Source organism: Oncorhynchus mykiss, chromosome 15 (genome assembly GCF_057628025.1).
Source record: "Oncorhynchus mykiss isolate SJ-2025 chromosome 15, ASM5762802v1, whole genome shotgun sequence".
In the NCBI taxonomy this organism is placed as follows: domain Eukaryota; kingdom Metazoa; phylum Chordata; class Actinopteri; order Salmoniformes; family Salmonidae; genus Oncorhynchus; species Oncorhynchus mykiss.
This window is the reverse complement of record NC_143036.1, coordinates 65111546-65138115: the sequence shown is the minus strand read 5'-3', so window position 1 is coordinate 65138115 and position 26570 is coordinate 65111546. Positions and strand designations below refer to the sequence as shown.

Below are 26570 nucleotides of genomic sequence, written 5' to 3'. Positions count from 1 at the left end.
TGTAAATTGACTATTTCATTTGCATATATAATCAAAGACAAGGTTAATGATAATATTAAGAAAATGTTTTGATTAGTAATTTACTTTAAACTATATATATTTTTACAATAACACCAGTGACAAATTTGCAGGCCAGATGGCATAGCTGTCGGCCACAATAGCTCAAACCACACTTCTTACATTGTTATTAAATCACGTAATTCTTAAGTTTCTATTGACGCACCTGTGCATTATTCTATCCTTATTCTAAAATGCATTAAATAGTTTGTTTCCCCTCATCAATCTACATTGATGAGGAGAAAAATGTATTTAATCTATTTTAGAATAAGGCTGTAAATTAACAAAATGTGGAAAAAGTCAAGGGGTCTGAATACTTTCAGAACGCACTGTATATACTGTCTATTAACACAAAACACTTCAATTAAAACAAACATTTTGTGTCATTATCTGACACTTAAGTGTTTTCCCTGGTGCTTAAGGTGGGGAAAGGAAAGCCACCATTTTCATAGAATGACCCATGTGCTAACCCTCGGAATGTAAATGCAGGAAATTATTCCTTGTATTATGGTCCTGTCTTCGTTTATATGGCAACAGTGAGTCACTCAGTGTAGGAACTAATCCTCAGAATATAAATGCAGGATTTTATTCCTTGTCTTATCTTTTAGAGACTAAACATTAACCTTAGAGCAATAAAGATTTGTCAGTGAAATTAGTCCATCACTTTTTATTTTATTTTTATTTGTACACTTTAGTCTGTTAGCAGACACTCGTAACCACACCGACTTACAGTTAGTGCACTCATCTTAAGATGGCTAGGTGGGACAACCACATCCCAGTCATAGTAAGTACATTTTTCCTCAAAGTAAGTCAAGGAGGGGGGGATATTATATTATCCATTGTTACAGGGAGTTGTTACAGGGTAGGCGATCTGTTGTTATAAGTTGACTTACTGCTGACAGCTCAGAAACTTCCAAATATAAACAGAACCTTTGTGACAGGCATTGATTTATTGACCTGACAGGTGAACATTACTCATCACCAGGTGCTTACAGCACAGGGTAGAACACTGTCTGGCCACTCACAGTAGACCGTATGTTTTGGATGTTGCGTCATCAATGTGTCACGGAAATATAACACTTTCTGCTTGTTCGCTAGTAGGAATACATTATTTGTGGTGTGATTCTCTAGTCTTAGTGGTTGCATGGTAATAACTGTTTTTGATCTGAAGTCATTATGAAGTATTTGTTTGTTGTGATGGGATTCCTCTCCTTCTGCAGTCAGTATGAGAGTCAATTGTGACTATGAATGTCTGCACTGCCTGGAGATCCACTCTCCACATGACAGGGAGGGTGGGTGGGGGGGGGATCTCTTCCTGTGAATATTTCATCTGCAGTGGGATAACAGACTGCTGTGCCAGGCTTCTCCTTCGCTGACCTTTACATATAACCAGCCACCAAGGTGAAGACTGCAGGGAAAGGGGTGGTAGTGCATGGCCTCCAAGAGTGCTGTATGGAATAATGGTGCAATATGTCTTATTTGGTGTTGGTGTGACAAGATAGGAGGATGACATGGGTGTGATGCAGTATGAACAGCGATTCACTGCATTATATCAGAATGTACAGCAGACACAAACAAAGGTACAGAAGAAGCACACACACAATTGTGTTCAATGCCAATGATTCATATCCTCTGTTCCTGTAGATATTGTACGTTTTGAAATTAGGTTGTGAAATACTGAGTGTGTTATCAGGAAGAAAACAAGCCACAGCTCAGTGGTAAAACCGGTCCTCAGTCCGAGGTGAAATAAACCACATCTCAGTGGTAAAACTAGTGAAATAAAATAATGAAAATGGTAATTAAAACAATAGAAATAGCACTATATACATCATAACTGTCACGTTCTGACCTTAGTTCCTTTGTTTTGTCTTTTGTTTTAGTATGGTCAGGGCGTGAGTTGGGTGAGTTGTCTATGTTCGTTTTTCTATGATTTTCTATTTCTGTGTTTGGCCTGGTATGGTTCTCAATCAGAGGCAGCTGTCAATCGTTGTCCCTGATTGAGAACCATATTTAGGTAGCCTGTTTTCGATTGTGTTTTGTGAGTGGTTGTTTTCAGTCTTTGTGTGTCTACACCAGACAGAACTGTTCCAGTTGTTTCTTTGTTGTTTTGTTATTCAGTGTTCAGTTTTCATTAAATAAGATGAACACTCACCACGCTGCGCTTTGGTCCTCACCTTCTTCTCACGACAGCCGTTACAGAACCACCCACCACCAAAGGACCAAGCAGGGTGGTAACGGACAGCAGCAGCGATCGCAGGACTCCTGGACATGGGAGGAGATTCTGGACGGCAAGGGACCCTGGGCACAGGCTGGAGAATATATCGCCGCCCCAAGGCTGAGCTGGAGGCAGCGAAAGCCGAGAGGTGGTGGTATGAGGAGGCTGCACGGCGGCGCGGTTGGAAGCCCGAGAGGCAGCCCCAAAAATGTATTGGGGGGCACACGGGGAGTGTGGCTAAGTCAGGTAGGAGACCTTAGCCAACTCCCTGTGCTTACCGTGGAGATGGAGGGACCAGGCAGGCACCATGTTATTCCGTGAGGCGCACGGTGTCCCCAGTGCGTGTGCATAGCCCGGTGCGGTACATTGCAGTGCCTCGTATCGGCCGGGCTAGAGTGGGCATCGAGCCAGGTGCCATAAAGCCGGCTCAGCGCATCTGGTCTCCTCGGGCCGGTGTACATGGCACCAGCCCTACGCATGGTGTTGCCGGTTCGCCAGCACAGCCCAGTGCAGCCAGGTAGGGTTGGGCAGGCTCGGTGCTCAAGTCCTCCAGTGCGCCTCCACGGTCCGGTCTATCCGGTGCCGCCTCCACGGTCTGGTCTATCCTGTGCCGCCTCCATGCACCAGCCCTCCGGTGGAAGCCCCCCGCACCAGGCTGTCTCTCCGTCTCCTCCCTACAGGTGCTCCCGCTTGTCCAGCGCTGCCAGAGTCTCCCGTCTGTCCCGAGCTGCCGGAGTCTCCCGTCTGTCCCGAGCTGCCGGAGTCTTCCGTCTGTTCCGAGCTGCCGGAGTTTCCCACCTGTACCGAGCTGCCAGAGTCTCCCGTCTGTCCCGAGCTGCCGGAGTCTCCCGCCTGTCCCGAGCTGCCGGAGTCTCCCGTCTGTCCCGAGCTGCCGGAGTCTCCCGCCTGTCCCGAGCTGCCAGAGTCTCCCGCCTGTCCCGAGCTGCCGGAGTCTCCCGCCTGTCCCGAGATGCCGGAGTCTCCCGCCTGTCCGGAGTTGCCGGAGTCTCCCGCCTGTCCGGAGCTGCCGGAGTCTCCCGTCTGTCCGGAGCTGCCGGAGTCTCCCGTCTGTCCGGAGCTGCCGGAGTCTCCCGTCTGTCCGGAGCTGCCGGAGTCTCCCGTCTGTCCGGAGCTGCCGGAGTCTCCGGTCAGCCAGGAGCTGCTGGAGCCGCCCTTCACTCCGGAGTTGCCGTCCGGTGCTGCTGGAATCTCCCGTCCATTCGGGACCCGTGGCTTGGGTCCTCAGTCCGAGGTCGGCGGCGAGTGTCGCCACGTTAAAAAGGCCACGGAGGCGGGTAGAGTGGCGGAGAAGGACTATGGTAAAGTGGGGTCCACGTCCCGCGCCAGAGCCGCCACCGCGGACAGACACCCACCCAGACACTCCCCTATAGGTTTAGGTTTCGCGGCCGGAGTCCGCACCTTTTGGGGGGGTTCCCACGACAGCCGTTACAATAACAACTATAGCAGTGATGAATTACCTGTCCTGTTACATTCAAATAGAATAGATTTTTTTTTTTTCGTGTAGACGTACTGATTGCAGGGGTTGGGCATTTAGGGTCAAAGTGTTGTGACATCTATTAGAATACGATATTACTCAGTAGGCGAGCTTTGTGAGTGATTAGATAATAGCTATATGACACTATTTGAATATGTTGTAGATTAGTGCTTATGGAACACCCAAACCCAGTCCACAAGTCAACAATGTCAACAGAGGAGGAATAATCTGCTTTAAAAGTGGAGAGAAATGAATATGACTCTTAGCTAATTGCTAGCAACACACAACCAATGCTAGGATTTGTTGGGAGAAAGACAGATTTACGAACTGCAGTGAATTCCTGTTTTCCGACTGCCCATTTCAACACGGTTAGTGCTATCTATAAAAAATAAAAATAAATTAAAAAATACAGTATACTTGGGCCGTCCCCGTCCTAAACCATAACCCCTAACCTTAATCATAACCCTTGCCAAACCCTAATCCTAACCTTTACCCTTACCTTAACCATTTTAAATGTCAATCTCAATAGGGTAGGGGTGTCCCAAGGATTCCAGATAGCAAGGACCCCTTTTACACTTCCAAATCCAGAACTGAGTCCGCATCTCATTTCCCAGCAGGCTGATGTTGATTTATGAATGGGGCATTACATAAGTAGCAAGGTACTCTGAACACTAGAGGGAGGGCTACAATTAATGTCATGGAGCCACTTATATTGTCATCTCTTCATCTTGCGAGTTCTATGGCTGGGCCGGCAGGCAGGCCTGCAGACAGTCCCCTTGAGAGCATTCCGTTCCGAGGTCAAATTGAGTCACAATGGTGGAAAATATTACTCTTAGATGGATGATGCTGTCCTTCAGGTGTATCATGTCTGTTCACTCAGGCTTTTAGCCACAGTGTACTATAATATAACCTGCTCAAGATTCCACTGTCCGTCTAAACCCCCTCTGCAGTCACATATGATGTGTCATTCTGCTTAGTGTTATTCATGGTAAAATTTGTCATAGATCGAAAATAATTTCTGTTTAGTTAAAAAAATGTAAAGCTATAAAGCCAGGTTAAAGCCATTGTGTCAGCACGGGGAGAGAAGTGCTGCCACTGACCAGATCTAGGCTTCCACTACAGAGGCTCATGAGACAGGGTAAAGTCAAAACAAAATAGCTTTAGTGCCTATGAAGTTTACAACCTAAAGAACCAATAATGAATAAAACGTAAATGTTCAGCAACACAAACATGCGAACAGAGCTACCTGCTCTCAGTCCTCTCCTCTCTAAACCAGTTTTTCCCGACTCGTCCTTTAGTACCCTCAACAGCTCACATTTTTTGTGAGCACACCTGATCAACTTGTCAGCTAATCATCATTCCCTCAATGAGCCCCCGCATAAATCTAACTAGCGTAATAAAAAAATCCCGTAAAATCTGTTAGTTTAAGAAAGATCTGGTTTTTTTGCATTGGATGAGTCTCTATTCGCCGATTTCGCACTTCCGCATCTGCGGTGAAAGGTGACAGAGCTAGAGTGGTGTTTGTCAGACCATGAGACATCCCGAAAATCGTTCTTCTCACAAAATCTTCTGTAGAGTCCAAACGGTTTGGCCTAGAAAATATTCTGATCTCACGAACACGTACTGTACATTTCGGTTGTTCTACTCTAGGACACCCACAGGCCTCTCAAGACTTGTCTGAAGGTCCCCGGTACCAGTTGAAAATATTGAAGTATATGTGGAGAATGTTTAGCGCCAAAAATAAGGGTTATCTCTCAGATATAGGACAGACACTTCAGAACAAACTTCCTTAGATTATTTTTTTTTTGGGGGGGGGGGGGGACTACCTGTTGTTCCATGTAGTGAATCTGTTATTCAATGCGTTTGAATGGGCTAATAGCAGTAAGGCCAAAACATTTTTTTCATCAAATATTATTTTTATACTTCAAGGAGTCTTAATTTAGCTATTTGATTTGGAATTTTATCTTTGGTATGACCTTCTTTAAAAAAATCCATATAGTTTAATAGACTACCCCAGCATGAGCGTTCCAGGCTGACTACATGTCTAAAGTTACCTGTTAAGTTTCTACCCCACAAGACACCACACCATAAAAGTTGCTTTTTCAGTTCAAGTCTACTACAGAAGCCCTACGTATAATAAAACACATATTAATCCACTGCCCATTCAAAGAATGAAGTGAACTGCCTTTGTCTACCTGGAGGAAGTCAGACTGTTCTCCACAATATCCTCTGTCCATGTATTTTGATTCAGAGAACTTTCCCACAATCTAGCAATTACACTGTCGCTCCCTGGCCTTGTTTACGTCTCAGCACACTGTTCTGCCCATGATTACAGCATGTCCATGTTTGTTCCAGCTCAAGGAGACAGTGCTATCATTGTGAGTGCAACACAACAGAGGACTAGGTTGTTTTCCGCAGTGGGAGGTAAAACAGGCCTATAAGTAACTGTAGTTGGTAATATAATACCATTACACATACATGCGCACACACACACACACACACACACACACACACACACACACACACACACACACACACACACACACACACACACACACAGAGACACACACAGAGAGGCAGTGAGGCACATAAACACACACATATGCACACATATAGCCACACAGAGAGACACACACATAATAGCGTAGCTTATAATGTCAGGTGGTCCGTCTCTAAGTGATGTTTTCCCTATCCTAATGAAAGGCCATGAGAGAGACCTGGCCGTGATAAACACCCATTGTTAGTCTTATGTCTTTAAGAGCAGGTTATTGTGATGATATAATGATTGTGAAAGCTGTGTTTACTTATGGCCTCATTCCCTGTCAAATAGTTGCTCTGTTTCCTTTACCTTGTGACATTCCCTAATCCTATCATTTTGTTTGTTTGCTTGTTTGACCCTTCAATTTATAGAGTTAGGGTCAGAGGGCAATGTACTATTGACCTTAGGGTCAGGGAAGAAAAAAATAGATATCAAATTAAGCCAACAGCCATTTGTTTGGTATGGTATAGAACATCTACCAGGTTTCCTGATGATCAGTTATGACAATTACTGTGAGTACATGTGTACAAATGTTTCATGTAATGCTTATAAAGGCTTTTTAACAGCCTTATATGGTAACCTAGAATGACACTGCATGATTTTGCTCTTTGTGGTTCTATTTTTGGGTCACTGATCATTCATTGGTAAATACTGATATGGAGGCAGAGGATTCTGTTTCACACAGATAGAGGGGAGTTCTATATTCAATAGTGACAACAGCAACATTAGAGCCATCATGGCCGTCGAAGCTGACGGTCAGAGTTCACTTCATCATCTGTTATTTGTCTCTCAATGAGGACACACTGTCAGAGTATGACATCAAGAAAAACTCGCATCAAGGGGATGGATATCTATTATTGCTCAGAAATAGCCTCACTATTGTTATTTTACTACAGCTCTTTAATAATTTGTTACTTTTATTTCTTATTCTTATTTTTTTTGTAGATATCTTTTTTAAACTGCATTGTTGGTTAAGGGCTTGTAAGTAAGCATTTCACTGTAAGGTTGTTGTATTCGGCGCTTGTGACAAATAAAATTGGATTTGATTTGATTTCTCTAGAGAGAAAAAAAACAACAGTCTCAACATTAAAACATGTAGAAATATTTTAAAGAATAGATATAACAATTATATTTTGATTACTGTTATTATTCTTCGTAGTAATAGTGGTATTATTTCACATTACACACACTTCAAATATCTAGATGTATGCATGATATATAGTTTCATTTTCAAGTTTTACATTTTTATTAGATGTATGTAGAGGATACACATGGTATACACTGTCCAATAAAATGCTTACTTGCAGTTCCCTTCTCGACAATCAACAACAATAATAAATAATAGAAGATAAGAATAGGAACATAAAGTAAATGAATACACATTTTAGCATAAGTATAATACAGGAAGACACAATTTATAGTCCAAAATGTACACCTTTATCAGAGAAGGGAGCATTGGGGGACAAGTGTTTAAATTTAGCAGTATTAGCAATAGTAAATAAGAGTCTGGTTGCAGCATTTGTGTGTGTGTGTGTGTGTGTGTGTGTGCGTGCGTGCGTGCGTGCGTGTGTGTGTGTGTGTGTGCGTGTGCTTGAGATGTGTGATATAGGATAAATTATGCTTAAAGGACCATTAGCTTTCGCTAACCCATCCAGGCAGTAGTAGTGACCTATACATTACACCCCATGCTGCTTAACAAGCCATATATAAATATCCTAATGTGACATTTTAGGGAAAGGTTTATGGGTCGTGGTGGGGGCTGTGCTATTGCTGCTCAAGAGCCTGCTGCTCTTAGAATTAACTGGCAATGGGCCATGCCCTCATGATTCTGGGAGATTCAAAGACCAAAGCACCTCCCCTTTAATACTGTCTAAAAGGGACTTACAGCAAGTGACTTGATCATCTCAAACTCTAATTGGCACAAAGGGCAATCCGAGCCGGCTGTGCTGAGAGAGTGGATCATTAGCAAACGAGGAAAGTGACAGAATAGATGAAGAACAGTCGGATTAGCCTAGCTGTGTGTGTTCTGTGTGTTTTGAGATTGCCTTGGCGATGGCAGAGAACAGATGTGTTAGACTGCGGCACTATCATTAGAGTGGTGACAGGAATAGGCAGAGGTTCAAATCTGGTACCTTCATACACATCTTTCTGTCATCCTTAAAGCATGTGAAATCAGATCCCCCTTCTCCCTCTCACTTGGACTGCAGCTAATATTATGGGCTGTTGATATCCTTTCTACTTTGGGCAAGATGATGCTGTAGATGACTGCTTTTGGGTTAGATGACGATATTGACTTTTTGTCTAAGTCTATTCTTTGGGAGTGTTGACCTAGAGACCCTGTATATTCTAAGACAATGACAGAGATATACAGTACTTTGTGTAAGAGAAGAGGGTAGAAAGAAGTTATTATTTTGGTAAAAGTGATTTTAGAGACCAATTCAAGTTATGGAAAGATGGTAGAGATCCATTGAGACAGGGAAGATAACATTGAGGCATATGTTATTTTGGTGTACCACAACACAGTCTGACATCTTTGCAATTCCGCTCATATTTTTACACATCAAAGGCTACCTCGTCGCTCGTCGCTCAGTGCAGGCGGAATCATTGCTCTATCTGACGTAAGACCCTAATAAGATTTTGACTAGTCATTTCAAACTGTAACAATCAATTATATTAAGACAAAGCAGACTATCTCACCCCATGACCTAATCAATGTTTATCTCTTTAAGTTCAATCCATCCTCTCTTAAAAACAATCACATCATGATACACTGGTTGTCAGTTCCAAAACTCTGATACTCTGTGAGGGACAATCTCTTTGATGAAGAGTGTGAGGTAGGATGCTTGTCCTGCTGGCATTCAGTTAGAAAAGTACATCGAGTTAACAGCTCTTTTGATTCAGTCGTTGAATTCCAATTTGGATGAGAAGACAGGTTTGACAGATGACTACACTGGCCTTACTGGTAGAGCAAAACCTTTAGAGGTGAAGGGTTAACACTTACAATCATATGTTTTTCTCGCTTGTGGTGCAGAGAGTTACAGCACCAACACACAGGTGTAATGAATGAACTCAGAGGTGTGTATATATACCATATATGTGTATGTTTGTGTGAATCTCACGTTGTCTTGACAAAGGTCTCTGACCGAAACATTGATAAAAGATTCTGCAGAGGAAAAACAGTGTTGTTCAGGAGACTTTGTATTTCAATACCAACTAAAGGATCCCTGTACCAGTAATGACAAATATAATATTCAGGTTCCGGTAGAGATGTTGTTGAATGTATGTACAATTTATCTACTGCTATGCAACACTAGTTTCAGTAAGTAACAAAACAAACTTGCATTTACAGTTGCTAAAACATTGGCTCGATAATAACTATTTTCTACTTTTACAACACCCTCAGCAAATGCTTGTCACATGCGTGGTAAAACAACAGCTGTAGACTAACAGTGAAATGCAGTGACTAAGATAGAGGAACTCCTATTCCACATGTCTTTGTATGTGTATACACTTAAAAAACAAGGGTTATATCGCTTGCTTCATCTATACCTTTTTCTATGAGGGTAAGGTAGACCTGTCTGACCTGTCTTCTATAACGTAAAAGCTATACAATAACATACAAAACTAGACCTTTTCAAGTGGGCCCACCTTCCTTTATAGGCTATAAACAGAACAAACCTAGACTAGATCTATACCCCCAACTTGCTTTCAGTCAATAGCATGAATAGTCGTCACAGAGTAGCTAAGGTAGGCTATAAAATTGACAGTGCTTTATTTGTGAAATAATTTTTCGGATGTGAATACAAGAAAAGTGGAAGGTCAGAAACCCTCTTTTCCACCACCCCCAATCCAAAGACAGACGTTTATATTGGAGGCTATTTTAAGGAGTATTTTAAAGATCTTGATTACTGACATTTCAGGGCAATACGTCACATTACATCTTATATTGAGAAAATACTCTGATGAAGTTATAGGCTTAAGGGTTAAAAATTGTAACCGTACTATTTTCTAGATTGCTTATCCATATGGGCTACTTTTTAAGGCTACTTTTTAAGAAAGCATAAAGTCAGATGGATTGAGCACTGCTCAGGTGTTCAATCACAGCTAGATTTGTCCTACTTTCTTTTATCCTATCCTCCAACAGTTATCAGACGTATGGTGCCGTGCGTAACAGCGCTCCGCTAGGTTGCCTTCTGTCTATTTACAGTCAGCGACTGCGCAAAGCCTACCTTGTAGGCTACTACCTAAGGTGGGAGGACTTCGGAGGAGGGTACAGTATCGACTTACTCTACTTAAATAAGAGATTGCAGATAGAAGTGGAGGTTATGGGGGACTGAACTGCATCCATTAACCCAACATCACGGAGGGAATTCCCTGACACGAACGCACTAAACGCAATTGGAGTGAATGGGAAAATACACCGTCAATGGGTAGATTGCCGGTATATCGCGTTATTGTACCTCAGTGATACACATATGCCGGTTTTCTCTTCGCCATCCAGAACCTTGGTTTGGTGACTCACTCTTCGTTCGTTCATTTTCTGGATTTCGTTGCCTGCCCGGTGAGGAGAGGAGTAACCTACATAATGAAGTTCAAGCCGAACCAGACCAGAACTTATGATGGCGAGGGCTTCAAGAAACGAGCGGCATGCTTGTGCTTCAAGAACGAACGTGAAGAAGAGGTATAACGTTAGATGGTTATATTTCTCATTGACATTTCAGGGGACCGATACTGTCCTGTCTTTAAACCAAACCACGGTTCTCGGCTATATCCTACACTTGTTAATATTGTATCTATATTTGCCAATTGTAATATACTTAAATAGGTTTTTATTGTGGTTTTACCACTTAATTACTCAGAAAATGTCGATGTGCGGGGGCTGTCTTGCCGTGTCTGAAATAAATGCTTCTGCGGGTTTTTCAAACCTAATGATTAGAGAAGTAGGCTTGATGGTAAACAACCCCCCCCCCCAAAAAAAAACAACCCAGGAGTGTTATAGTCTATTTATACGCTTTTTTAGCCTACGTTCCATGGCTTTTGGAATACATCCTCAGTGGTGTTGTGTGACTGCCCGCGGCTATCCAGTTTGGGCTAGTTTGAGAGAAATGCAAGGGGGTCGAGGCGCTCTGTTGCATGTTTCATTTGACGGGCGGGACATCAGTCCAGCCATTGCTACATTGCATGACGATACCACTGTACTAATGCATACGAGTTTAAATACTAGTAACAATATCACCACCATCATTTTACACCTTATAATCTCTGCTGCCTCATAGAAATGAAATGAAAATGCGTTATTGATGAAGTGGCCATTTTGTAAGACAGGTTTTCAAGTATCCTAGGCTGAAACCAAAGGTAGTCTACTGAAAAGTAGTCTCAATCAAGGCTTTGCTTTTATATTTCTGGTTTGAGAGAATATTCTTAACAAACTGCTGTAGACCTAGACATATTCCTCGTAATAGTTTCTGTTTTTTAACGGGCTTCACCATAGCCTACGTACCACCACGATGCAAGCGTTCACTGTCTATGGTTTGACAAAATGGACTATCTACCCAAGTCAATTTCCCCGAAATTATAACAACATATAGGACTCGTTCCACACATTTTTTTTTTAAACATTTGATTAAATCGGAAGCAATTATTTCCATGTAATTGGCTATATTGTTGTGCATGTGTCCTTTCAGTCAATATAGCATGTTCCAATGGTTTCTGCCTAGGTCTATTTAAATGTTTAAAGGCACAATTTATACATATATGACTTATATCTTCTACCGTAACAAGTTAAATTGGCCCACTTTATCATAACCAAAATCTATGGACCTATTCCATTGTGATGTGTTACTATTTTTATTTAAACTGCATTGTTGGGTAGGGCTTGTAAGCAAGCATTTCACGGTAAAGTCTACACCAGTTGTATTCTGCGCATGTGACAAATACAATTTGATTGATTTGATTTGTCACAGGAGACTTAGTAAGCAAATTATGTCATTTTTCAGTGCATGAACTAAAGTCGAAAAGACTATTAAGGCGGGTCATTATTGTAAAAGTGGCGATGCTTTTCATTTCTTACTGAGCCACACGCCTTGTTTATGAACAGCTCCTGCATTTGGATTTGTACTGTCTGATAGAAATCCAAATCTGTATCAGACAGTTCAAGACACTGCAACCTCTGACTTCCCTGCACCACTGTTATGCAATAAATAAGCTGCAGACTTTATCTGTCTGTCATTAAGAACTCTATCAGAGCACTCAAGTATTTGTACCACACACACACACACACACACACACACACACACACACACACACACACACACACACACACACACACACACACACACACACACAGAGAGGTGGCCTGAAGGAGTTCTCTCCCTCATGCATAGCCGGTTCTTTCAGGAACAAGGAATATATATCAGTTTGCTGTGTGTCAGTGTGTTCTGTGCCATAGGCACATTGCATTGTGGTAGGGCAGCTGGGTAGCTGGAAGGCTTTCTCACTGACTGCCCAATCTCAGTCTCAATGCTTCATACCAATCTCCCTTTTGATTTTTACTTGGGAAATGTTTATTAACATTAGTAATTATCTACACATACAGTCTTGTTGCTGATATTTCATTTGTGATGCTATAAAACAAGTCAACCTTTGTGTAATATCTTAGCTTGTTTTAATATTTAAGATACCTGTGGTGGAACAAATGGAGACCATCTTCAATCACCCGCTTGTGTCTCTGGTCAAGGATATTGTTAGGTCAAGAAATGCTTCGCCTGTGTCTGTTCAACTGTTACTGAGCTGTTGTAATGTATAGAGCCCATCCCCAGGAACATCTTTACAGAGTTTGCTCTGGGTCTGTCCAGCTACTCTGTCGTAATTGCATGAACTCGTTAAGCCTGAATAGGAGAAAAGCCTCTGTGGCTCCTGCGTGGCCAATACTGTCTATGCCAATGCCAACTCTTTGTGCCAATCCCATGTTGTTGAATCCCTGAATCCCACCCCCCACACACATGACATGTTAGACATGACCCCCCATTGAGAGGGCCTGAGTAGGTTAATAGGAACTCTGTGTGATGTCAGAGACTTTGTTTAAGGAATGGAAAAGGAGAAAGAGGACCCCCCCTGGGTCAGGTGTTCAGTGACAAGGTTTAAAGTCCATCAAGGGAAAACAGGAACATGACATCCCTCAGGGCCAGTGGGTGGGTCATTTGCCTCCAACAACAGTAGAGACTAGAAGAGCGTTCATGCCGGGGGTAGGAGCAATCTGTTATGGGTGCCTTCATACAGCAATAGGTGTCTCCCTGAGACTGTATTACAGTACATTGTGTGTTTTCAGTCCATTGTGTCACTACAAGACTAAGGGTTTGTTGACACTTGGTAAAGTTTAAGTACGGTTTATTGTTGGTCTGGATGGACTAAAGGGTAGCCTATTACTAGGCAAATGATGTTGCCCTACTTGTACATTGCTAGATAGAATTTAAAGCTGTATTGAATGTGTGTGGTCTTGAATTGGCATATATTTGGGGTTCGTTTTTTTATACCGACTAGGCTGAAAGTAGGAGTATTTGGTGTAAAACAAGGGGCAGCAAACTTCCGTATGTTAAATTCATAGGTCTATTTTGGTTATGACTAACCACTCTCCTATTGCATTAAAATACTCCTGTCTAAAACTTCAAACCTACGTAGGCTGGCATGTGGGAGACTGGTTTATTTGACAGCCACAGTGTTGCTCCTCCGAGAAAGTAGGTGTTTATTTCCTCCCTGAGATTCCTGGCCCGTTTAGCAGGCTTACAAAACACACTGGAATCTCGCTGGGAGACACTGCTCTATTCCCTTTGGTCTCCCCCCCTCCATCTGCACCTAACCTTTGACCTATCTAATATGTTGGTGTGGGGTTTTGCTCCTCACTGTGCCGAGTGTTCCTCAGTGCCATGATTTTTCTGTGGGACATACCTTGTTAGTCTAAGCTGTTGACATAAATGACATTAACAATGTTTTGAATATTGCATGAATTTGTATGAGGTGCTGACAAGCTTCATGTCTTTCCTGGAAAGAGTTACATTCGTAACATTTCATATCCAACCACATTTTGAGCAAGAAATAGAAAAAATAGGACTTAAAGTGAGGCAAAAATAACACTGGCAGGATGTATAACTAGCTTTGTTTTGTAAACTCCACAGCAGACACTGTCAAACACAGTGACATCCCTGAGCTCCCCCAAAAATATATTTGCAAAAGGCACACAACGGTGCCCCACCCCCATATATAAACACAGACAGTACCCCCCCAACACACACACAAACACTTGTGTACACACATGTACACTCACATTCTGAAGCGCTAGCAGTCTGTTATAAATAGGTTAGTAGGTTCATTCTATCTCCATGGTTTAAGGCTGGTGGTTTAAGGCTATAATGTAGGGTACTAAGCAGACAGTCTGGTCTACCCCGCTGCTTCAGTAGGATCCCCTATTCTGTATGTGGCGCCCGTAAATATAGCTAACCGTCCCACTCCCTGTCCACCCTCCATCCCCTCTTAGCCCGGGACGAGCCTGATGAGATGTCGGCTCAGTTAAGGCCCGGGAACATGACATGGTGACCCAGAGTGGAAGGGTGACATGTGCCGTATCCACTGGGTGGCCTCTCTTGGCCACTTGACTTGTTACTGCCTGGCTCCTGGCTCAGACAACAACGGGTCTGCTCCAGCAATCCCATTAGAGCAGCACAGAGGAGTGTCAAAGCCGAGCTGCTAGCTGATATGACATGGCTGTCAGGCTGACACACTGGTCCCGTATAGAGGGGTCTGGATGGGGAAAAGATGGAAGGTGAAAGCCACATTAGCTGCATTACTGTCGTATGTCGCATTCGACTGACTTGAGTTGGATGTTTCCTCAGCCTGGTGAAAGAGACAACTGAGCAACTATGAGCCCCATAGTTCATGAGTGTGTGTGTGTGTGTTTAGGTAATGTGTGTGTATTGCATCATGAAAATGCAGATACAGGCTCATTCAATCTGTTCGGATTGTTGTACACGGCAGACTGTCGTGTAATTTAAGCTCAGGCACCTGCTTCGATGCTCCCAAAAGGACCTGATCTGGGTCAATTGATTAGCAAAGGTGGAGCAGAGGGCCCTGTTGGGGAGCAGAGGGCCTTGTGGTGGAGCAGAGGGCCCTGTGGTGGAGCTGGACTCACAGAACTATTGTGTTTTCTGTTCCAGGTGTTGCTGGTGAGCAGCAGTCGGCACCCGGACCAGTGGATCGTCCCAGGTGGAGGGATGGAGCCTGAGGAGGAGCCCTGTGGCGCAGCGGTCAGAGAAGTGTTTGAAGAGGTGAGTTCACTCATCATCATCATATAAAGGAAAGATCCAACCATTTTGAATGTTATATTGTTTTTGTGCATCTCTGAGCGATGTTCTGTCAATTCCCGGGGTCATTTCACGTTTTCATATGATGCAAAACATTTTTCAGATACACATCAAAATGAAAGAATGACCTGGGAGTCGATAGAGCATCGCTCAGAGATGCACAAAAACAATATCACATTCAGAATGATTGGATCTTTACTTTAATCCAATCAATCATCACCATAATCATCAGTGATGATGAAATTGAAATGAATCACAAAGTGGGTGTGTAACTAATAGCTATATGCACGCACAAAAAACACATTGATCTGATGGTCATTCATTGATTTGTCTGTAAAGAACATGCCTTTTAGTGATGGGTGAGACTATTGTAATGTGTTAGTTGTAAACTCTGGCTTCAAGTCATGTAGTGATCATGTCATCTATATGAGTATCAAAAGTATTGCTGGCCCCTGATTGGTAATTTAAAGGCAACGTGCAGGCCCTACATTTTCTCATATACACTATGAGAGAGAGAGAGAGAGAGAGAGACACTATAATTCATCACTGCCTTCCTTGTGGCATGTGACTGACCTTGTCGATCTCCTGGGATATCTCACTGGCACTTCATAGCATGTCCTCTCCAAAGTGGCTTCACAGTTAAAAAGGGTTCCGTTCTGAGAGACTTGATGTATGCAATGATAGTGGGTGACGGGAACTCACTTATGACATGACACAATTGGGAGGTACATTTTGGTGGGTCCAAAGTGGGTTTGTAGAGAAAGGACTGAGGAGCTCGTGGTATTCCAAAGGTCCAGCTGGTGGGAAACCTTACGTACTTGGGTACGTCAGCAGGCTAAACTTGGCTCCCTGCTGGATTCCAGCACATTCACAGGTCCTAAAGCCTGTCCAGTGGGACGTGGGCAGATTCTTTGTGAAGCTTGATAAAGTGGCAGGAAGGGGAATAGGGGATGGGTCATGTGTTTTTTTGGAAACAATAACCTCTCTGATTTTGACCTCTAAATATACAGCAGGACTGGGTTTGTGTTGTGATATTCAGTGATGTTATATTGGTCAACGTGTTCTGATCTCTCTCACACACACACACACACACACACACACACACACACACACACACACACACACACACACACACACACACACACACACACACACACACACACTCTCTATCTTCACATCTCAACACACACTCTTCACATCTCAACACACTCCTAACTCCAGTCAAAGGTTTTCATTCTAAACCCCCACACAGTATTGTCAAGTATTGGGGTTTCTCTACTTTCCTTTTTAATCTAACACAAGTGTTTTGGTTTGTCAAATAGCCATAGGCCCAATACTTCATATCACAACCCCCTAATACCTCTCTCCTCTCTCCCACCAGGCAGGAGTGAAAGGCAAGTTGGGACGTCTCCTAGGTGTGTTTGAGGTAAGGTGTGACTCTGGGCTGACAGTAATTATAAGACAGTTACATTTTTACTCCCTGAATAACTGTCATTGCTCTCTTGTGTAAATTGTCACATGAATGGAATTCAAGAATAGAAAATTAGTGGATTTGGTTGATGCGTAGTCAAGGGTTGACAAACTACCCTAAAGCATGGGCACCCTCTGAAAGCAGCTGTTTTTTGCTTGAGGTGCCACAGGTAGAGATTCTTCCAACCTGAATTTTGAAATGTAGTTTTCTTTTGAACTTTACAGCAGAATCAAGACCGAAAGCACCGAACGTACGTTTACGTATTGACCGTGACGGAGACATTGGAAGCATGGGAGGACTCGGTCAACATAGGTGAGTTTATGGTCACATGACATCAGGACTAGAGGTCGACCGATTAATAGGCATGGCTGATTCATTAGGGCCGATTTCAAGTATTCATAACAATCGGTAATCTGTATTTTTGGACTCCGATTATGGCCGATTACATTGCACTCCACGAGGAAACTGCGTGACAGGCTGACCACCTGTTATGCGAGTGCAGCAAGGAGCCAAGGTAAGTTTCTAGCTAGCATTAAACTTATCTTATAAAAAAACAATCAATCTTCACATAGTTACTAGTTAACTACACATGGTTGATGATATTACTAGGTTAACTAGCTTGTCCTGCGTTGCGTATAATCATTTTTTATCGAATCACAGCCTACTTTGCCAAACGGGTGATGATTTAACAAAAGTGCATTTGTGAAAAAAGCACAATCGTTGCACGACTGTACCTAACCATAAACATCAATGACTTTCTTAAAATCAATACACAGAAGTATATATTTTTAAACCTGCATATTTAGTTGACATTTTTTCATGTTAGCAGGCAATATTAACTAGGGAAATTGTGTCACTTCTCTTGCGTTCGTTGCACACAGAGTCGGTATAAGCAACAGTTTGGGCCGGCTGGCTGGTTGCGAACTAATTTGCCATAATTTTACATAATTATGACATAAAATTGAAGGTTGTGCAATGTAACAGGAATATTTAGACTTAGGGTTGAATACAGAATGGTTCTGTATTTCACTGAAAGAATAAACGTTTTGTTTTCGAAATGATAGTTTCCGGATTTTACCATATTAATGACTTGAATTTCTGTGTTTATTATATTATAATTAAGTCTACGATTTGATTGAGCAGTCTGACTGAGCGGTGGTAGGCGGCAGCAGGCTTGTAAGCTTTCATTCAAACTTTACTGCGTTTTCCAGCTGCTTTTAGCAATGCTTGCTTCACAGCTCTGTTTATGATTTCAAGCCTATCAACTCCTGAGATTAGGCTGGCAATACTAAAGTGCCTATTAGAACATCCAATAGTCAAAGGTATATGAAATACAAATTGCATAGAGAGAAATAGTTGACACATCATAATTCCTATAATAACTACAACCCAAAACTTCTTTACTGGGAATATTGAAGAACTGGGAATATTGAACCACCAGCTTTCATATGTTCTCATGTTCTGAGCAAGGAACTTAAACGTTAGCTTTTTTTACATGGCACATATTGCACTTTTACTTTCTTCTCCAACACTGTGTTTTTGCATTATTTAAACCAAATTGAGCATGTTTCATTATTTATTTGAGACTAAATAGATTTTATTTATGTATTATATTAAGTTAAAATAAAAGTGTTCATTGTTCATTCAGTATTGTTGTCATTGTCATTATTACAAATATATATATAAAAATCGTCTGATTAATCGGTATCGGGTTTTTTGGTCCTCCAATAATCAGTATCAGCGTTGAAAAATCATAATCGGTCGACCTCTAATCAGGACTTCAGTGTCTAGTATAATAATCTGTTTTTCCAGGAAGGATATTGCCAGTTCCAACAGGCCTCACAGACTAAATAATGAAATCCCTCTCACTGACTAAAAGGCCTGGGATTGCAGAAAACAAGCAACAAACAAGTTCAATATTTTTCCAATAATATCCGGCTTCACCTAATCTAAAGTTTGGAGTCATAACACATCAATTCCAAAGTGGCTGATTAAGACTCAACTTATGCTGCTAACAGCTAAATCACACCAGCCTGCTGGCTTTGAAGAGGTGGACTAAAATAGCTGGTAAAAGGTAGAGTAAAATGTGAACGTGCGATTGGATTACCGAGCAGTTGAAATCCATTAATCATCCTTTAGACTTAATCAATCTTTTTCCTGGGTGGCTGGAGCTTTCAGTCCTTATAGATCTTACAGTAGGCAGAATATCAGCCTCAGTCTTTCTTTCGGTTTTGTTTACCGACTTAACTGCACCAATATTTGTTCCTTTGCACTAATAATCCTCATTCCTGTTAACACACAGGATTACCAAACATGGGCTACAACTTGTTCCTCAAAAAGAATGTTGTTAAAGCATGCCACTATGAATGACCTTTAAATGAGCTCATGTCTATGGCCTCATCTTCACGCAATAACAATGTAGCTGTTGTTAGAGATAATCAATGTATTCTGATAACATCTATTCTGTAAACATGTATTCAGGCGGGCTATTAGCAACCTTCACAAGACTTTAGGTAGGCTGAAATTAATAGGGGCATTTTGAATGTTTAGATGACAAACGTTGGGCATGTTTGCAGATTGGTAAGGGGATACCAGAATATTTTATTGACAGTGCCACATGGGGTTGATCCTGATCCCATTTCTTTGTGAGAAGATCCCCATCCCTCAAAGGGCAAATGTCACACTAAGTTCATGTGGAAAACCCCAGTAGTTCTGAATGCTGATTGGTTATTGGGAGTGTATTAAAGACCCCCCCCCCCCCCCCCCCCCAGTCTCTTGACACTCAGTCTCTGTCTCCCCCTGCAGGTCGTAAACGGGAGTGGTTCACAGTGGACGAAGCCATTAAAGTCCTGCAACACCACAAGCCGGACCACGCTGAGTATTTGAAGCGGCTTCATCTCAGCTGCTCTCCAACTAATGGGAACTCCCTGCTCCCCAGCCAGCCCCCTAATGACAACTTCCCCCGTTACGGCCCCCTCACCACAGGATCTGTTCTGGGCCCCTCGCGCAGATAGGACTGGCCCCTTCCCACGCCTATGAACTATCTTCTACCTGTACAGATACACTGAAAACTGACATTTTGCATGAATATACAAATCCTCAGAGTCACGGCTCACGCCACATGTATGTAGATTACTGTATACTTGGACAAACCAAAGCCATACTTGGAATTGTGTCTGGATGATTCAGTTAAGGAATGCCTTTCAGTAACTTCTTAAAGAATGTTCTATTGGGGTCAATTGTATTATTATTTTCTTCCATAATTAAGAAAATCACACAACATGGCTGCCACAGAAAAGGGGTCATTGGCTGACAATAGGATGGAAAATGGCAGTGTCATTGGACCTCGGGAGCTGGAGCAGTGTTGACAACAAAGAGATGCTACCTCAGTTGGACTAGCACTGGAAGGATGTCTTAGCACGGTGTCAGATTCCCTTTGGCTGGTGTTTAACCTGTACAAACTACAGCTCACAAATATGACTGTTTACCTACTTCAAGTAGTACCATACTGTGTGGGCAGAAGACAAGGGCTCACTATTGTCCCTCCCCCTTCACCTCAGTAATTGGTGCTCTTCTTCAAGTTTAGCTGTAAAAACAACACATTTTGAATTTCTTATATGGAGAATTTCACATTTAATTGCCTTTAATTGTGTTGCCTTGATTGTCATCAGTTTCTCCATCTATCATCATCATCATAAATAACAATAATTTGATATGCTAATTTAATTGTTAACCCCCGCCCCATATATGATCTGGTCAACCTTCAAAAGAGTCTCTTTACTAGTTAAAGGCAGGCCCTCTTTAATATAATAATATCTATATTTCATTACATTGCCAGAAATGATGTCTCCTCAGTGCTGAGATAATGTACCTTAATCCACAGTTGAGCATCTTGTCTGACCGTTGAATGAGGACTGAACCCCCCCACACAGGGGACCTGTAAATACTTTGCTGCAGAGAAGTGTAGAGTTGTGTGTCTGGTTAACAGAAATGCAACCATATTAACTTTTCTCCTCCATATTTGCAATTGTTTTTCTAATGATGTAAAAAAAAAAAGTGTTTCATGGAGAAAATGCTGTGCCATGTAGTGAAGGTGTGAGAGTAAACCTTTTCCTCCTTTCAGTTCCACCTAAAAACAGAGATGAGATGACATGGAACAACGAATAGGGAAGAAGTCTGAAAGAGAACGGGAATGGATGGAAATGAGTGCTTTCCGTGTTAGATTTATGGTGGAACGACACTGATGGTTAGGCTGAACATGGAAATGTTCTTACGATGGACATGGATGTGAGATATTGTAGTTGAGAAATTGTAGTGTTTTACTGGAGATTACACAAACATAAGTGGTTTCACTTTTTAATCTTATCACTCAACCACTATCTCACCCAGACTCCCATCATTCATTTTTATCACAAGAATACCCCTCTGAGGCAGACATGGTCAAATACATACCAGTATGTCAACTTTCAAATACTTGAGGTATTGCTGGGTGGGTGGAGTTTGTACTTTTGGGATTATTCCATTGGTTCCATTTTACTAGGTAAGCCAAATCAAGAGCACTGTATTTTACAAGTGTACTTGACCAGGGTCTGCCATTGTGGATAATGCTTGTTTTAATTTGAGCTCATGCTTTATCAAAGCAGTTTTGGGAGGCAGTGTTTAGGAGCAAGTAAATAACCCAAGAAAGTGTTAAAAGATGAGGGTGGGATCTAATTGTGAGTTTGATATGGACCCTTCTTAAAATCTGTTGCATGAAAAGCTTTCACCGGCCTGTTTGATTGGACAGTCATCTGGCTGGTCCAGTCCTTCTATAAAACCTGTCATTGGATAATGTCTGCCACTTGGTCAGACTACATGTGTTGTTTGTTGCATACATTGTGTCTGTGTGACAAATAAATATCGATCCTGTGCCAAATGACAAATGTTTGGTATAATTGGCCAGGCAGAATGATAAAGTCAAAATCTACTTACTCTAGCCATGTCTAATACATGATAATAATTAGTACATTTGCTAATGTTCTAAGGATTTCAAAACAACATGGTTATTCATGAAACTATCAACTTGAACCAGTTGTATTTTTTATGGATATAACAATTTATGGAGATTGGATTTATGCATACTGGTACACTACATTCAGGAAGGAAAGTAAGGACATGAATGCTATTTGTTCTGAATTTGACCTTCTTTTTTTAAAAAATTGCAGGGGAAAAGTGGAAAATGTACAGCAGCTGTAGTTTTATTTTGAATGAATTACCCCCATGGACCCTTATTACTGACACTAAACAGTCCCTGTATAATGAATGGGTGGGGGACTGCTGTGAATGTGTGCTGATCAACTTTGTTCCAGGCACTCTCTCACTAAGGTGTCTTGAAGAACTCACTTGTTTATCAATGCAAACAGAAGTTCCTTTATGATCATATGAACAGTGAAATTGGATAAAGTAGATTGAAGACTATTCTGTTTGGAATAATAATGAATTAAAAGGGAATTACTTGACTCCAGACTGTCTGTAATGTCTGTACTGTATCTACTCATTTTGTTCAGTGTTTTCCCAGTCTTTTGGTAGGTTGTTGGTGCATGGTTGTGTGAGGGAGGTGTTAGGTGGTGGGGTCAGGTGTTACTTTGTGTTTGTTTAAAAAGACAGTATAGAACAGGAAGTCCACAGTGATGCTGCATGGAAAGGGACTCAAGATGACTGCTCCAGGGCACTAAGGAGGGGTGCACGAGACATACTGGCCCACAATATTTTTAGGGTTGTTGAAAAAACGATAGGCTGCAGCCCAATGAACTGAAAATAAAGTTGGAAAAAAGTCAATCAAATTGTTATTCTAAAGCCCTTTTTACATCAGACATCACAAGGTGCTTTATAGTAAGGTGTCTGCTCATGCAACTACCATGTACACTGAACAAAAATATAAACACAACATGTAAAGTGTTGGTCCCATGTTTCATGAGCCAAAGAATATCCCTGTTAGTGACCATTTCTCCTTTGCCAAGATAATCCAACAACCTGACAGGTGTGGCATATCAGAAGCTGATTAAACAGCATGATCATTACACAGGTGCACCTTGTGCCGGGGACAATTAAAGGCCACTCTAAAATGTGCAGTTTTGTCACAACACAATGCCATAGATGTCTCAAGTTTTGAAGGAGTGTGCAATTGACATGCTGACTGCAGGAATGTCCACCAGAGCTGTTGCCAAAGAATTTAATACGCAAATCGGGGGCCTTCCGAGTGGCGCAATGGTATAAGACACTGCATCGCAGTGCTTGAGGCTTCACTACAGATCTGGGTTTGATCCCAGGCTGTGTCACAGCTGGCCATTACTGGGAGACCTATGAGGCTGTGAACAATTGGCTCAGCGTCGTCCGGTTTAGGAGAGGGTTTGGCAGGCCGAGATTTCCTTGTCCCGTTCCGCTCTAGTGACTCCTGTGGCGGGCCAGGCGCATGCACACTGACACGGTCGCCAGGTGTACGGTGTTTCCTCTTACACATTGGGGCTTCCGGGTTAAGAGGACATTGTGCCAAGAAGAAGCAGTGGGGCTTGGCTGGGTCATGTTTCAGAGGACACACGGCTCTCTACCGTACGGGAGTTGCAGCGATGGGACAAGACTGTAACTACCAATTGGATACCATGAAATTGGGGAGAAAAAAGGGGTAAAAAAAAGTATAAATACAGTTGAAGTCAATCAGGGGTACTAGGAGCCCTTGGGGTACTTGGCCTATCCACAGGGGGTACTTGAGAATACTCAGAGACCATAGGCCTACTGTTAAAATGCATGAGGGGGTATTTCAGGGGTACTTCGGGCACAGAAAAATTCAGTTGGTGGTATAGTGACCGAAAAAGTTTGGGAACCACTGATCTACAACAGGGATGGGCAATGTTGATGGGGGTGGGGCCCCCACAAAAAACGGAATTAATACATTTGGTAGTGGCTCGCTGGTTTGTTAACCTACAAGTGCAGTCAGTGCCGGCTCTAGCATTTTGGGTGTCTTATGTGAAGTTGCCCCTCCCCCCACCTTGCAAGCAAAACATTTTATCAGCCCCCCCTCTTGACAGCAAAGAGAAAATTGAAGTTTGAATTAATTTCCTGCAATTCTACACATTTTGCCATGGGCCAGAGAGAAGATTTTGCAATTGTATAACTAATTTCATGCAATTCTGCTCATTTTTTTCAATAGAGCAGCCTGGTCTCAGGCTATATGTAACATTGTAAATGTAAATCTGAGACAATCAAATTAGTATGATATGTTATATTTGGTATGGTATAATTACACAAGACAGGTTACTTAAGACAAAAATAAAAGGAGGGTGGTTGGTCGGGGTGGATGGGTGGGTGTATAACTTTAGCAACTTTTCAACTACTCTTCATGTTAGCTAACCCTTCCGCTAAGCCCTAGCCTAGCTAGCGTGAGCCACCTAGCTAACGACAATCACAACAAATTGGAATTCGTAACATATCATAAGTTTAGCAAATTAGTTTCATACGAATTGTCATTCGTAACACATATAAGAAATAGATGATGGGCATCCACAAAATAATACATACCATACTAAACATAAGATATCATACTAAATGGAATGTCTCTAATTTACATACAGAATAATACAAAATGCTCTGAGACCAGGTTGGGCAGAGAGAAACATTTACAGTTTTACAGACAATTTCCTGCAATGTTTTTACATTTTGCCATAGGGTGTAGACATGTTTGCAGTTTTTTATATGATATCTGATGATCAATGGGGGCCGGTCGATAATTCGAACATGATTAGATAGCTGGGCGCTAGACTAACAAACCAATCTAAAAAAGTTTTGCTGATATGAACTAAGTGAGTGACAGTCAGTAACTGACATAAGAGAAAAACTGCTGATGCACAACCACATTTCGAAATAGCATATTGTATTTTCTAATAGTCCAACTATCAACAGTAAATTGAAACCCTGACAGTTCATTAAAAAAAAGTGGTTGGGGGGAGACTTATCCGCGGACCTATAAAGGGGAGGGAGCCAGTTGCTCATCCCGGATCTACAAGGGTTGCTATTTGCCAGAGAATTGGCCTTGTAGCCTATCAACGATGATATTTTGGCATTCTCCCCAGCGTGTCCTCGCTTCCTTATTTGTAAAATGATATTACAGGTGTCGACTAATACAGACCACACCACAGTGACAATGAACTCAACTGTCTCACTTGCACTGGAACAGACTCACCCGGGTACTTCGCTGTATATGAACGGGTCGGGAAAGGACGATAGTGACACTTTTGATGAATCTGCGGGCTATTTTATGGAATTACACGTTTGGAGAGCTACGGAATCATGGAAGAGTCGCAGTTTAATAAGTCGGTTTTACCTGCACTAGACTCATTCACACTTGACGCAGATGACACGAGTTTGGTATTACCACCAGAGGATTATATATATACCCATTCTAACGACCGGAGTTTTCGTGTTCAGCAACAAGTGCAGCTCACACTTGCTCGTAAGGGCAAAAAGACAACGTCCAATGGTAAAATGGTAGTCTAAAATGTGTTTTTCATTGAGTCTGTACGAAGAAACGAGGTCTGCAAGATTAGCCAATTAAAATCGCAAAGGGAATCAGAAGTTGATGATTGGGGGGTAAAAATGTTTCGGCATAGTCTACCAGGAAATACAGGACGGGTCGAAACCAGATGCAACCGAATGGACATGCAGGCCTGGTCATTGGTGTCATTCTTAGTGACATTGTATTTGTCATGATGTTTGCAATCATGTCAGCAAACTATTATATTCAATCTCCTCTAGTCTACTGTATTTGCAGTCCTTCCCATTTACCTTTCCAATAGGAGAGTGCGTGCAGCCAGATGGTAATTAGGGAATTGGCGAGATGGCATGATCCTTCAGTACACATGTGGTGTATCTTTCAGGTAGTCTTCATCTATCCAGAAAGCCATCAATTATCACCGGTTCTTCGGTTTTTGTAGGATCTTTTTCCCTAAACCTTTTGTGTTGCTTTGAGTCATCAAGACTGTCCAATTATATGCAACAGCTTTACACAGATGTTTTAGCATTATTACCAGAATTGTCTTTATGGTTGATTCAGTTGTGAGCCTTCTGAAACGGGGCAACCTCTGCTTTTCACCTTTCCCTGTAGACACACTCATCTTTGGGCCAGATCGGAGGCAGGGACTTCAGCAGCCTGTCGTTTTTCAAGGAGAATATAAGAAGTCCACCTAAGATGGTGGATTTGACCCCAGTCACCAGCCCTGAGTTACCTCGCTCCCATCTGGCTTACGGGAAACTCAGTTTTGGAACCTGCACCCTCCCCGGCCCTAGCCAGCCGCCCATGATGGACTTCAGAGGAGCGGTCGTACGGGACAGACTTGATGCGACGTTATGTCCATTCGGAAGTGGCCCGTAGCACAAGGACGCACCCCATGGCTAACGGCGGCAACTAC

General features: G+C 42.3%; 1 protein-coding gene across 1 annotated transcript; it reads left to right on the top strand.

Moving 5' to 3' along the window:
• Positions 1-10455: 10455 nt before the first annotated feature.
• On the top strand, positions 10456-22628 carry LOC110490535 (diphosphoinositol polyphosphate phosphohydrolase 3-beta). Its single transcript, XM_036944906.2, has 5 exons — positions 10456-10987; positions 15513-15623; positions 17041-17085; positions 17355-17442; positions 19936-22628. The coding sequence occupies exons 1-5, from the start codon at positions 10892-10894 to the stop codon at positions 20142-20144; spliced, it is 549 nt and encodes a 182-aa protein (XP_036800801.1). The 5' UTR covers positions 10456-10891; the 3' UTR covers positions 20145-22628.
• Positions 22629-26570: the final 3942 nt, after the last annotated feature.